The sequence below is a fragment of the Aulonocara sp. 'chitande type north' Nkhata Bay genome, linkage group LG15 (assembly GCF_057382095.1).
Source record: "Aulonocara sp. 'chitande type north' Nkhata Bay isolate Kocher_YH1m ecotype deep benthic linkage group LG15, A_spYH_male_GT1.1, whole genome shotgun sequence".
In the NCBI taxonomy this organism is placed as follows: Eukaryota; Metazoa; Chordata; class Actinopteri; order Cichliformes; family Cichlidae; genus Aulonocara; species Aulonocara sp. 'chitande type north' Nkhata Bay.
In genome coordinates this window covers 17,974,975-17,989,813 of record NC_141358.1, presented here as the reverse complement: position 1 = coordinate 17,989,813, position 14,839 = coordinate 17,974,975, and the positions used below count along the sequence as shown (strand labels likewise).

General features: G+C 39.0%; 2 protein-coding genes across 8 annotated transcripts in view; one reads left to right on the top strand and one right to left on the bottom strand.

Annotated features, from left to right (window-relative positions):
- The window catches only part of fmn1 (formin 1), a 29,000-nt gene extending 22,942 nt beyond the window's left edge, over nucleotides 1–6,058 (bottom strand). For both annotated transcript variants that reach the window (XM_086264743.1, XM_086264742.1), the window contains exons 1-2: nucleotides 5,990–6,058; nucleotides 4,061–5,783 (exon numbers count right to left, since the gene is read on the bottom strand). In XM_086264743.1, the coding sequence (XP_086120869.1) occupies nucleotides 4,061–5,735 (1,675 nt within the window). In that variant the 5' untranslated portion in view covers nucleotides 5,736–5,783; nucleotides 5,990–6,058. The remainder of the gene's footprint in view (nucleotides 1–4,060; nucleotides 5,784–5,989) is intronic.
- Nucleotides 6,059–8,425: 2,367 nt separating this feature from the next.
- The window catches only part of ryr3 (ryanodine receptor 3), a 114,271-nt gene continuing 107,857 nt past the window's right edge, over nucleotides 8,426–14,839 (top strand). For 4 of the 6 annotated variants that reach the window (XM_086264738.1, XM_086264736.1, XM_086264734.1 and 1 more), the window contains exon 1: nucleotides 8,426–8,602. In XM_086264738.1, the coding sequence (XP_086120864.1) occupies nucleotides 8,555–8,602 (48 nt within the window). In that variant the 5' untranslated portion in view covers nucleotides 8,426–8,554. The remainder of the gene's footprint in view (nucleotides 8,603–14,839) is intronic. The other 2 variants (XM_086264737.1, XM_086264735.1) reach the window with 1 other exon arrangement.

Genomic DNA, 14,839 nt, shown 5'->3' with positions numbered 1-14,839 from the left:
ATCACAGGTAGAGAGCTGATTTTAAACTTTGAAGCCCAACTAATTTTGCACACCACTGGCAAATGCTGCATGTTAAGCTTTAGTGTCACCATGAGGATGTAACAAAGAACTTCAGCTAAGAAATCTTACATTAACCTTTAGCATTTCATAAACAAGACAAAATTTCACTCCTGCTCTATGAGGAATTAAGCGCTGATTGATTCTTTATGCAAATGAGCAAATTCAACAACCATTAAAAGTAGTCTAGAGAGGAAGAGAAGGTTTTATGCAGCTTCATAATTTGAATTTAAATTTAAAGATGTTCCAGAGTTTCCACAACATGATGAATGCTTATCAGTATATAGCCAAGACTGCCACTCTGAACTGTTTTAATCCCACATTGGTCCATATAATAATGGTTCTCACAGACTTCAGGAAAGGTCAGGAAAGGAAAAATACCAGATTCAGTAAAAGGCAGCTGTGTGTGTGTTTACATTAATTTCCTCCCTCAAAGGTGACGATTAAGCCAGTGATTAAGGAAGTATTCAAATACTGAGCCATGACAGTGAAAAATTATAAATAAAAACCAAGATTTAAAATTTTATTAGAAAATAATCAATCAAATGTACCTAAAGTTAAAAAATGTGGGAGTGCTCAGTGCCGAAAAACACAGACATACATTGTCTGATGTATTAATGGAAAATATAATTTTACAGTTTGTACTTAGTTTAGGTGGGGCTGATTTTTTATATCAATTATTATATATAACTCTAATTATTATTATAAAATGTATTGCTGTTATTATAGTTTTATATTTTTTTATATGTTCTGTTTGCAAAAATCTCAACCTGTAAAGTGATAAAACATACAATTTAGTGGAAATGAAAGTAAAACATTAGGTAGAAAACAAAGCAAAACAGTAATGCACAGGGCAAATATCTCAACAGTGTATTTAAACACAGATCCTAAGTAAATGCATTAATGATAGCTTGACTGTAGTAAATGTGTGAGTATACTTTCAGATAAAATGCTATCAGAAACACTTGTGTCACTTTCAGAGGACACATAACCGTTCCAGAACATTAAACCGCTTATAGAAATGTGCTATCGCCCCGAGTTTGACCACACTGAACAGAAAACTGGATTTATGAAGATAACCCCCAGAAGGCTCTGAATATCTTTCTTCTCCTCTCACTAATCGCCGTCCTCCACACATTGGTTGTATTTCACAAAGCTTAGAGAATTAATCCTATTTGTTCAGCTAGCAGCCCTGCTGCCTGGTCTGAACAGAGTTTTATTGCTACAAAAATGAAGCGAGACAACAGAGTCTGTGCTGATCTGAGGGAATGCTCGACTCTGCTAAACATGCATTTATTAACAAGTATTTCCATGTACAAATGAGTTCAAGCGTTCCCTTTGTATTTCCCTAAAGAGTTAATTTAAATTATTTTATATTTAAATAAAATAATTTAAATCTACACTGTCTGTATATGGACACCGCACAGTAAAAGAGTTGTTAGTTTTTAAAAACAGGCTTGAAGCCCATTTGGCTGCACAGTTTGACTTCAAAGTGAAAAGACCAGCAGTTTCCTGCTATTAATCATTTACTGAAAAAGGATTAAAGAATTTGGAATCAGTTGAACTGATCCCAAATTCTGAAAATACTCCATCATCATACCATCTTCATCTCTCTCCCTATAAACATCAAAGACGTTTGATGGGTTTGAGTGCACACTCGGATTAAAAGTTATAAAACTATTGTTGATAATGTTTCGGTATTTAAAAATGGGTTTTTTTTTCACAACATTCAAATTTTGATTTTGTGGCCAAATAATTTGTAGCTTATAAAATGTCATACAGAATTATGATCTGTGAGAGACTAGAGACCTGTTGAGTGTGTAGCCAACATTTCACTCATTGTCGGTTTGGAGAGGCTCTGGCTCAGGGGTGTCCAACTTCAGGCCTCAAGAGCCGGTGCCCTGCAGGTTTTAGATGTCACCCTGAGTCAACACACCTGAATGGTCATTACCAGACCTCTGGAGAACTTCAAGACATGTTGAGGAGGTAATCTGGCCATTTGAATCAGCTTTGCTGGATCAAGGACACAAGAACACCGGCCCTTGAGGCCTGGAGTTCCTCACCCCTGCTCTAGCTTATAAATTGCTTAAGTAGATAAAAAAAAATGTATGAATGAACAGACGGACAGATGGATGAATAGATGGATTGTTAGCTGATGTTTATTTATTAATTGTTTTATTTTGCAGGTACTGCTGATGCATTAACATGCACTTGGTTTACTAATCATCAGCAAGTGTGTCCACCTGTGTCACAGCAGATTTGGCAGGTTCCTCTCGAGCATTTAGGTGTGTTAACACAATGCCACACAGGAAACATACCAGCAATTGCTGCTATACTCAGAAGAGTTATAAGAACATTTTCAAACAGTTTGACATCAATCGTTCCATGGTGAAGAAGATTATTAACAGTTGAAAAATTTTAATGACCGCTTCAAGCTTCCCAGGAGAGGACAGCAAAATCACCCTAAGATTAGAGTCATGCTCCAAGAAACTACACGTTCTTTTTCACTTGACTTTATATATTTCCTTCCTGACTAGGCTACCTTGTGTTTTGATTTTAATATTTCCCCTCCTTGTTTTCTTTCTGTTTTAAACGAGGCTACATATTTTTTTTAATTCACATTTTTTATCACTGAATACTTATTTTAAACCCGGTGGACTAGAAGGATGGCAAAGGTTTGATACTGACTCTGAACTGGTGTTCACGAGCTGTTTTATGGCACATTTCAGTCAGAACAGATCTGTGATTACAAGTGTGTCCAAATCAGGTGCTCTCCGGTACTTTGTGCCTGAATGAACACACGCGTACTCAGTTATGATGGTATGTCAGAGCAGCAAGGGGTCATTATTCACGGACTGCCACACATCCGTTAGATCTGATGTGCGTGTGTGTTTAACAACCCAGAGAAGACTACAGCAGTGGATGAGATTGCACAAAGACTTCGTTTAGAGCATTTGTATCAGTGTTTTAATCAATGTTTAAATCTGACAGTCAGGCCTCACCATGTACCACTTCTAACACCATCTGCTCTTCCTCTAATGTTCACTTCACTAATCAACTACTAATAGTTAAACTGAGCTCTTACACACACACACACACACACACACACACACTATGGTATGACCTTTTTAAAATAGTTCATTACACCTTTCACTTTCTACTTGACAGGATTCATGGAAACTACAGAAAATATGCTTTTGAGGATAAACTGCGATACATCAAAGCTTTAACTCCTCTGCCCCACACCCACCTCTGCAGTTAGCAGTAAAATAGTTGGGACTGTGATTGAATATTACTGTGCCAAAGTATTAAAAACCTGGCTCGTCTCTTCATATTATACACTGCAATAACACTATGGATAATATCTATTAACAGCCTCAAGTTATAGACTACGCTGCTTGCTTTATCTTTTGATATCTAAGTAATTCTTTATTTTTATGTCTCACGAATATCTCCATAACATCTTTGTCAGCGTAACAGTTTCCTCACCCAGCTTTCCACCATTTAATTTTCCTGGATAAAGCCCAGCTATGGTCCTGTTTACCTATCAGCTCCAGCCAGCACTCAGCTACATATAACAACTGTTCCCATTACTCATTCAATTCATAACAACACTTCCAAAGGAATGGGTAACATGAGAAATGAAAGTCTGATTTGTGCACAGCAAGTTGGCATCCAACAGCATAGCTTCATATAGCTCTTTCAATACATTTCAGTTGTTTTTAAGGAGTTTTTATGCCACATAAAATATGTTGTACTACCAATAAAACAGTGTATTCTATGGCACAGAGTTTATGTTTTTTTTGTTTTTTTTATCAGAGTCAAGATATAAATACCACGAAATAGTCATAATTCCACCGTCTACCATTGTTTTAATTCTAATGTGCTTCCACCAGTTATTCTGGAAATTAGAGTTTTGGGTAAGACTATCATATCACTACAATGACCTACCACTTGACAGCCTCCATCCATCTAAATTGTTGTTTTTTGTTAACATTTTTACCTGAAGAGAGCAGATAATCCTTCTCTGTAAACTGCTCCTGAGTGTCCCTGTGATCACTTTCTCTGGCACGTTCACCGTCTCGAGCCCCACAAATAATTGCGGTGTCTTCAAGTGGTTCAGTCCAAACTCTGTGTGATGTTTCTGCTTGCTGATCATCTGTGCTCAGTCTGGATATGAGCATAGGCGGCAGCATGGGGGACAGTCTTTCTAAGCTGCTTGATTTAATTGGAGAAACCTCCAGGTTTTCAGACAGAGAGGGCGTAGGAGAGATTTTTCCACCTGCTAAAAGAGGATGTGATGAGGCATTGTTTGGCACAACAGAGTTGATGAGGTAAGGAGGTGATTGTGGATTCAGAGACCCTTCTGTTGTGTGGCTCTGCTCACAAAAAGTCTCCTCGGGCTCTTTAAAGCCTTCACTCTCTGCTTTTGATCCCTCCATCCTCAGGGCCTGCTGCAGACTCCGTCTCAGAGCGTCACCCAGAGCACAAAGCTCCTCAACAAACAGAGGCTTGTCCCCACTGGACTCCCTGTTCTGGTCCTCCAGTGGGGACTGAGTACTGATTTCAGCTCTGCGACTTTTCTGCAGTGACACCTGTGTCTTCCATCCATCTGAGAGAAAGTAAGGTTCTTCTTCTCCTTTATGACATTCCTTGATCCAGTCCAAACTGGTGAGACTCACCCGGCGTATTATTCCTTCCACCTCCTCAATCTTGCCCATTACTCGCCGAGCTGCAGCTCTCTGCCCCATCACCTCAAGCCTCTGCTGAGAGGACTTTATGTCTGCCTTCTCTTCATCTTGTTTTTGGCTTGCAGTCTTGTTACTCTTTGCCTCCATACTAGTGTTGGAGAAAAACATTGAGTACATCTCATTGTCATATTCAGAAAGGTCAGTGTCCGAGTCAGTAGGAGTATATTTTTCCTCTTCAGACATATTCTGTCTGGGAGAGAGATGGACTGTTTCGCTCTTTGATCTAGATAAGCTTGCAGAAGAAGTATTAGGCAACTTTACTCTCCAGAGTGGCTTTAACTCGTGCGTTAAAGTATTTATATCATCTCTTTCTCTCCTAATAATTTTCTTCCTTCTTACTGTGGGAGTGCAAATGATAGGTCTCTCTTCTTCAAAATCCCACTCCTCAAAGGAAGAAGACCTCAACCTCTGGAGCTTCCTCAGTCTCCTTGCCTTCAGAGGTGCCCGTGGAGTCCCGGACACCATCTTGAGGTTATCCTGAAGGTCACTGGTGTAAACATGCCCTTCAGCTCTTCTTCTTCTCTTCCAAGATATCTGGACTCTGGGGGAGTTTGATAAAGCATCCCAAGTTTCTGTGTAACTGTGACAATTTGGCTTAGGTTTGGTTCCCAGTTGGTTGCCCATGCTCATGAAAGCCTGGCAATCTGAACACAACGGTAACAATTCTGTAAGCCAGCAGCTCTCAGATGAGTCATCCAATGCTCTGAGGGTTTCTTTAAAGTCTGTGAGGCCAGATTTGTCTGCGTGGCCAAGCATTGCTGTTTCAGCTGGACCCTCCTCCCAGCGCTTAGAAAACAGTTTTTGTTGGAAGCTGGCGGGGGTTTTGGAGGGGGACGATAGACTCCTGCAAGGGGAGAGGGATGGACTCACGCAGCTCCTCTCTTTGATGGGTCTATAGAGGTGTAAGTTGCTATAAGTCCTCTGCATGGTTTTATTTAATTATCACAGACGATCAGTGACCAACCACTGGGCCTGCTACAAAAAGAAACAGAGAAACATTTATTTCAGACCATTTAAAAAAGTACTTGAACTTGTGTAGACTTACAGTTACACACTCTAACAATAAGTTAATTATGTTTTGCTCATTTTTTAAATATATTTTTTAAATGACTAATTAATGATTGCAAACCTAAAAAAAAAAGGATAAAAGGATGAAAATAAATGGATAAATGTCCACTTACTCGTAGCGAACAGTAGTGTCTCTCCTTGAAGCACCAGGTCACCCCTCTGTTGCACTCAGCTGCACTTACTGTGACATTGAGGTAACTGACAACTCCACGCCCACTGATACAACAGGATCAGCCAATCACTGGTGCAAGCTGAAAATTCTGACAAATTCTATTGGCTGATCACCTAAAGATCACTACCACTAATTCCCTGATGCCTGACAGGTACTGACAGAAGCAGAAAAACTAACAGACGGCAGGCCCGGTGGGGATTTAGACTTATTGTAATCTTCTTGAATTCAAACTATACTGAAAGAAAGACAAAATAGTTATCACAGAGTTTTGCAGGAGTATATTTATGCTTTATCTCTGTACTAGGCTATCACTTTAGGGTTAAAAATTGGTGTATTGACTAAACCTTGTGAAACAGACAGCTATGCTCCACAGGACAATATATGATATGATTTAAATTGAAGTAAAATTAATAATAATGTTGTATAAAAACAAAAAGGTGTTTGATATTATAAATTAAACAAACAAACCATGAATTGCATAGTTGTTCAATATTGGTTCATGCTGTTTTACACCATTTTCACTCCAGTCCTAACATCCCATTGTTCAGTATTTATTTACGTTTCATCACCTCAGAATAAACTCAGAGAAATTCTGCTGTCAAATGTTCTGATTTATCTCAGTTTTAACTTGCATTATTTAACTCACATCTGCCCTTGCAGAAGTCCAGTGATCAGAGACTGTATTTAGGCCAACTGTTTTCCATGCCAAGCTGGACACTGGTCAGGCTAATCTGACTACTGGCCAGCTGTCTTTGATGGATCACAGAAACATTTACAGAAAGCAAACTGCTATTCATACTGCTACTAACTTTACAAAAAATAATACCTGTGACAAAGAAGATGGATGCTTATGAATCTGATTATGCAAAAATGGCATAACAGGGTGTCAAATTTAATGCGGAACAACAGTTGTTGTGAAGTGATTTTAATCTCCTATTATGTGATATTAATGTATGCACATGCAAGCCAGTGCTGCTATCTCTTCAGACCTGGCCACTGTACACTTCCCAAAACAGGGAAAAAAAAAAAGAATACTCTAATGGTAAAGAGTATTCTTTACCATTAGAGTACCATATCCCTTTTATAAAGACACTGGAGCAGATAAGCAAGTCAAAGACAGTCAAACAGGCCACGAAATTACCAGACGTTAGAAGGATTGCATAATTGGAAAAAATGGGAAAATGTGTAAATAGTGTTGCAACTTGTACAAAGAGTCAGTAAAAGTGACTGAGAGTTTAGTTAAACTGTATGAAGAAAGAGCAGAATTTCCTGGATGATACTGACATTTATTCTTTTGTTGTGGCCATAATGTGAAAACAACTAAACAGATCATGCGTGATAAAATGTACCGGGACCTCACAAGATGACCACTAGATGTCAGTCATGTCTTGACATGATGTGGAGTGCGTTTTCTCATGATCAGTTTTTTTTTTTTTTCAAACCCACATGACTGACACCTGACTAATGCTGTAAATGCTTTACTTAGCATAGAGACGGATGTTAAATGCTTCGAAGTCAAATCCCAGTTAGATACCAGTTTGGTCATGCACAATATTTTGAATCACGAGCAGTAATCCTTAATTTTTATATCAAGTTATTTGATTTTATTTTTTTTTTTGCATTTAATCTGCACTGCATCAAGTTATACTGTGAGTGAAATATTTCACACCCAGACAACTTTTATGCAATAAATATGTTATAATCGAATTTGATATTTCTTTCTGAAAACCTGACTACATTTAAGCACAATATATATATATATATATATATATATATATATATATATATATTCCTCACATAAAATCAGGCATTTAAGCACGTAATGAAGCAACACTTTAGGTATGTTCAACATGAAACAAGTAAAAAAAGTTTTTTTTAAAAGTCTCTACACTGATTCCACGTTGTGAAAACATAACTTTATATTTTCTTTATACTTTTTTACACTTTTAAGTTATACATTGCAGAGCATTTCTCGAAACTAAATTTACACCAGTCTCCAGATTTTTGAAAAAACTGCTAAGTGTCGGAGACGGGGGGAGGATGGTGGTGCAGACAGAGAGACGGGGACGTTCAGAACTTTGCATTCAGCTCCACTGCTGCCAGTCAAGACCAGCATGCGTCATTATCAGACAGGGAGTGAGACCAAACCGCAAACATTTTAAAAGTAATACTATTTTAGCACAAGGACCCATCCTCGTACGCACCAGAGCATCAGCTGCCATCATCATCATCACCACTAGCACCACCGGGAGCTCGTCCCCTGATGCCCCGTCCGTCCGCTGATCCGCACTGCTGCTGCTAGGCGTCGGGGCGCGGAGAGGGGAGGGAAAGGAGGAGGAAGAGTGGATGAGGAGTAGGAAGGAGAGGAGTGGAGGGGGGCTCGGCCGGGCTGCCCTATATGGCTGTGGATGTGCTCTCTGCTAATATCGGCTTGAGAGGCACAGCATCGCGTTTCTGCCAGCAGTCAGTGGTGGCTTCCAGAGTCTAAGCAGGCTCCTTCACAGCCATGGCTGAGGGCGGAGAAGGGGAAGATGAGATCCAGTTCTTGAGAACTGTAAGTAAAGAAAATTTCCTCGGTGCGGACAGATAGAACCAATTCACATCATACACTTCACAGTCTCCTGTCGCCAATTAACGCATTCAGAGGCAGCAGACGGCTCGTGAATTAAAGAAATCTCTTATCCGAGGGGAATTATCAGGGAAGTTTTTGTTAACGCATTGCCGGTGGTTAACTTTGCTTTCGCATATGCATGATTAATGATTGTGGAAGTTGCCGCAGGTTGCACGCTGCACCCCGCGGCCACGGCGCACCTGTCGACGTGACTCTTTATGAGGCGAATCTCAATGAGACCCGTCTGCAGGTGCAAGGGCAAAAAAAAAAAAAGGTGAACACCATCATGTCGTTTAATAACGCATTCCCTGCTCATTTTCATCCACCCATCATCCCTTTTTGGATTTCTCGAGAAACATTGCCCACCCCCCCTCGCCCAACGCACACAATCAGTCGCTGCTGTTTTGACTTTGTATGGTTATATTCTTTTGCCTGGGGGAGAAGAGTTTCAATAAGTTGTGCTCACACGCAATCCACCCTCTGCGATTACTATTTTAGTTGTTTGACGCAGATTGCTTACGGTGTAGCTGCTCTGCGTGGTTATGCACAGCAGATATCCTTGTAAATGATATGACAGCTTGTATGTTGGTGTGGTGGGAAAAGCTATCGTAGCGGTTTGACCGCGCTCGTATTCTTATTATCTGTTGAAGCTTTGTGACCCTGGTGTTGCGTGAGCAATAATATGACTCCCACAACATGGACAGAAGCGATGGCTACAATTTTTTTTTATACTTCTTTATGAAGCTTTATTTTTTTATTTATGTTTGAATCTCAGGAGGCATTTAGATGACTTTTTGCTGATTTGCACATTGGAAAGAGTTTTTCAGTTGTTGGATATATTGTAATTGGCCAATTTTCTAGTTATTGTTAATCTGTTGTCTAAATGAGAAATTTAATGAGATTATAAAGATCAGAAATACTCTTACTTGACATAAAAATTAACTGTTTTTGAAGTGGTACCAAAATGATTTACAGTACATGTTTTTGCTCAAGCAGCCACTGATTTCCATTCTTCTGTAATTCGTCACTGTTAATAATTCGTAGATTGACATCAAAGTTGCAGTGAATTGCAGAATGAGCTGCTATATTTAGCAAGTTAATGCTTGTTAGCTGTGACGTATTTCATAAGTCAGGCAAGTTTCAGACGTCTGCTGATAGATTTTAATTTTATACACAAATTAAAGGAAAGCAACAGGATGTCAGAGAAAGTGAAGCCTCTGTAGAAATACCCCTCCAGCCATTGTAATGTAATTCTTCCATAATGTTAGATGTGTTGTTGGAGACAAATTGGTTATAACTGCATCTATCCAGGAAGTTTAGCCGCTATAATAATCACTCACACCTCTAGACTCTTATTTTCAAAGAAGGAACTTGTAGTCATTTTCATTAGACCCTCTTTGGATCTTTTAGAATCTAGACAGTCAAGGATTGTGCTGAAACTGAGGGCTTGTTTTGAGACTTCATCCAGAGCCACAAATATTTGGATTATGCAGCTTTCATAGCTAGTAAGATCTTTTAAGTCGCATTGAGTTTAAGTGTTTAAGTTCGATGCCCCAGAGATGGTGATATATAAATGACCTCTGATCTATATGTCAGAGGTCTGTCTGATTGTGAGCAGTAGGCGGGACCTTGTTCTTAACAGCTCCCACTATTTGTGAAGCCTGTGATATGCTGACACATGCCTCTCAGATTCTACTGTCACAATGGCATCCCAGTTATTTGATGACAACAGCGATTTGTGAGGGGGGGGGGCTTGTTATCAAACCTCTGTGGTGAGAGAAACGTGCCCCCACAGGAAGCCTTAAAATAAGAGCGCTAATTGAAATACACCCCATTACAAACTGTTGAACATTTAGGGATAAGCCTTTGCACGAGTGGTGTGTCTTTTGTGAAGGTAGCGGTCAAAAGTTTTTAAATGATTGTTGCCAACAAGTGACATTGTAGTATGGCTTTTGTTATGGATATGGAAGGAAAATAATTACCCGACCAAATATTTGGTAATTGCAGCTGCTATTTTAAGGAAAAACAAAACATAAGAAACAATGTAATTAAATGGCCAAATGTGCAAAGTGTCCAGCTTTGGATTCATCTTGTCAGATGGTAACAGAGGCCCAGACATTGTGATTTGCTTTAAGCATCAACGCTGCTGATGTGTAACTTTGAGAAAGCTGGCAGTCATGAGAGTTTCTCTGTCAAAGGTGAAGACAGCAGTTGCTTCTGAAACTTAATATTGTACCACCAAAGCTTACTCTCTGCTTTGATTCAGGGAGATGATTAATACTCCACCTTATGATACAATGAAATGATGCATTCATTGATTGAGACCAGGCTTTCTTTGAGCGTTTCATTTAGAATAAAAGTCATTGAGTTCATGACTTGGATCGGATTAAGGTTTATTCATTGACACTCCTCTGTTAACATATGTCAGTTAATCATTATTAAACTCTGGCCACTGGAAATACAAAAAAGGAGTATTTAGGCACTGATTTATGCATTTCGTTTCTCCTGAGAGCAGAGAGAGTTACAAGCAGTGTTTGTAGTAAATGACCAGACACATTATAAGCTAATCATTCTCCTAAAAGCCATAGTTTTAAAAACATAGTAAGTATGCAAGCTTGATAAATTAAGGATGTATTTTAGGATGAAAGAATAATGACCCAGGTCTAATAAAAGTAGGTTCCTTTTTTTCCTGGGTCTTTTACCACAATCATGTTTATAGTCTTCAAATTCATACTACCGTAAGAACATTTAGTGGAGTTTTTGCCTGAAAAATAAATAAGTTGGAATAATTAAACAACAAAATCTGCCAGAGAACATTATTTGTTCAGCCAGTGGCTGAAAACAAGAAGCCTGGTTTGTTTTGCTTCCAATCTGATTAAAATTTCCAACATTATCTCTGTAAAATGCAGCAGTGTCACATGAGAAAGCTTGACAGGAATAGCTACAGTATCAGTTGGGTTGGGTTTAACCTGTTCAGCTGCGGCTTTCTTTGTAGAAGTATTATTGGTATGTTTGCACTATACACACTTTAAAAATAAATAAATAATAAAACCTGTGTTGTCCAGGTGAGCTGCTGTTGCACTTTTTAAGCCAGGTGTTCAAGGCTTGCAGTCCACCAGTAGCTCCTCTGGGCTTATTTGGAGTTTATGTTGTTCTGGCAGCCTTCTGCATACCAAGGCGAGGACTTGAGGGGCTTAAATTTAGCCTTTTTAAAGATGATGCTTCCACAGCACATATAGCTTTGCTCGCCTGGCACTAAACTAAACCACACCAGGGGCAGTGCTTCAGCCGGGGACGCACAACACCAATGGCACTTTAACACCATTTTTATGGGGATAAAGTAGCATTTAGAAATCAAATGCTTAAACCACATAGTAATATACAGCTATTTCTGAAGCTTAGTGTGTCAAAGTAATGGACAGTGTCACTGTTCCTTCAGGTTTCAAATCAAACGTGTTGGTAGGTGCTGGTTGAAACATTTTGAGTAGGTTTGCAGAAAATATGCACTGATCTTAGTCCAAGACTTAAAGCTAAATTCCTCAAAGGGGAAAAATAGTCTAAAACTAGGTTTAATCCAACTTAAAGTGAGTAAATAATTACCAGATTACATCTTGGAGGATCTCTTCATGTAGAGTAGGGGTAACTGTTTGTGGTGCTTAATGAGTGGGGTAGAGTGCACATAACATTTATTCTTTTTCTTTTTTTTCTAGAGTGGTTTTGGATCGACTCTTTAAGGTTAGGTATTTGAATATGAAAATCTGTTTCAGGCAACGTTAAAATTAAATCCTGTATTCTTGAAAATGTCATTTTAGTGCTCAGCAAAGATGAAAATGCAACAATATAATTTGCGTGTTTAATTTTCACACCTCTTTATGAATATTTTATGTATCTTAAAGTTAAAAAGGTATAATCTTTGAAGTTATAAGCTGCCATACTTTGGGAAATATTCAGATGTTTTGTCAATTTAAAAAGAAATTAAAATACAATGGTGCAATTTCATTCACCTTTTTTGCAAGCAGATGCAGTTTCTAACTGTTTCACTATGGAAATGCTTGCTGAATGTTTAATAAATTGCATTGTGTGTATGTATACCATTTAACTTTCCATTTTAATATTTGAATATCGTTTCTAAAACTATTTGAAAATAAAGTGTAAACAGCTTCTCCTGTTTCATGTAATATGGATACAGAATAATGGCGATTATTGCATTTTCTTTTTTTTAAATAACACACGTTAATGTGGAAATACAGGTGTGGCATTTCATTTTCTTTTTTTGTTTATTATGGTCCTGCATGGCTTCCATATCTGACAGTAAATGAAGTGTAATGCCGTTCAACGCTGATTTCGAGCTACTCACAAACTAAACTGGAGAAAAATGAGACCACATATTCTGTCTTGCTTGTCCCCATAACTAATAATGAATAATTTCACAGAGGCAGCTTTGCATTTATAGCAGACGACTAAATCTAGCATAGCCAGCAATACTGAAAAGTAATGGGCATGTTAAAATTTCCATATCATGATTCTGCAAGGATCCACTGAGCGTGTGAGAGCAAGACTTCATGCAGACATCTGTGCGCCTGCCAATTTTTTGTGACCGCTCGGGATGTGTCCATAGAGACAAAGCACTACAATGCATGAACTATCCACTTCAAGCCGCTTCAAAGAAATATAACAGGTCTGTCTACTCATACACAACAGAATAAGTGGCACTGCAGCCTGATTGAAGGATGGAGCATGTTCCATGTTGCACTAGTTGGCGCCCTTGCAAAGTTTGTCTCTCTAATAAGATATGGAGTGTTGTCCTGTAGCCTCAGGTGAACCTCCCTGAGCTTGATCTAAATTGAATAAGAAGGATTTCCTCTGTATTGATTGAACACGCTGTGATGGCAAAGCAACTGCGTGTTCTCTGGCAGGTCCAGTTCTTTACAGTCATCAGAACTGAAGGACAGCGAGGCTGCTGCCATCCTCGCCATTTACACAACCTTGATGTAATGGTCGTGCACTAACTCTTCTCCATGCTTTAGATTTCTACATGCAAAACTAGGGCTGTTTAACTGAACAATAAATGAATTGGTCACACAAGATGATATAGATATAAGCTTACGTGGAGTTGCATTAGCAGGAAAATGTCTGTCTTTCATTGTTCTTCTGTTTGCTAAAGCTAGTGATACCTAATCTTCTCATTATTCAGTTTCCAGCCATTTTAACTAGTGTTGAACAGCTTATGTAATGCCCATAAAACATGAAGGAGGGAGGGAAAGGCTCTTGTCTCTTAACCCAGTGTGAGGCTTTTGGGTATGCCTTCACCTGGAGACCTTATGTAAGTGTTCATTCCCAAAAAGCTGCATGTAAAAGTTTCATATTTTGTTTTTGCTTTTAAAACAGCTATGCCTTGTTTTGCTATCCCACAAAAATGCTGTCCCCATAAGATGTAACCAGTTAAATGAGCAAACATTATGCAGTCATAATCAATAATTATCTCTAAAGTCACTTTATAGAGCAACATAATTTCAACCTACATGCCTTGAGTTTCATATCCCAACCAGGAATCCAAGCAAATGTAGTCTGTGTCTTGGATAGACTGTTCAGTTTCAGCTTCAGACGTTGTGCAGCAAGTTGCTGTGGGGGTCCAGGTAGAGTCAGCATGCGAATCCCAGTAGGCGCAGCAGCAGCGTGAGCGGACTCTCAACCTAAATAATTGCCTTCATTAATCAACAGAGGACAGCAAAAGGTGCAGGCACCGAGCCTCTTAAAGTTTAAGTGTCTCTTAGGTCATGTAGTTCATTTTCAGTTAAGCGCAGCACAGTTTAGCTTTTTGTTACATCTTTGGCCACAATGGTGTTTCCTACAGGAGCCAAGGAGGCTTCAGGAGGGTATTTTCTCTATTTTTTTTTTCCTTTTCTTTTTTCTCCAAACTACAAGAACCTACAAGAACACTTCATACAGTGACTGTTTTAGTTGTTTTGCATGAGAGATTTATATGCCCCCCCCCCCCCCCCCCCCCCTCGGCCTGGAGTGGAAGCAGCACTCAAGGTAGTAAGAGTGAACTAAAACAAGCCAATCTACCAAACAATAAACTGTACTTTACGATAAAACTCCTTTGAGATGAGCAGAGCTGCAGATTCAGATGGCAGTTAGTTATTTTCTCTTTGCCATTTGACGCAAGTTCTTTTTATA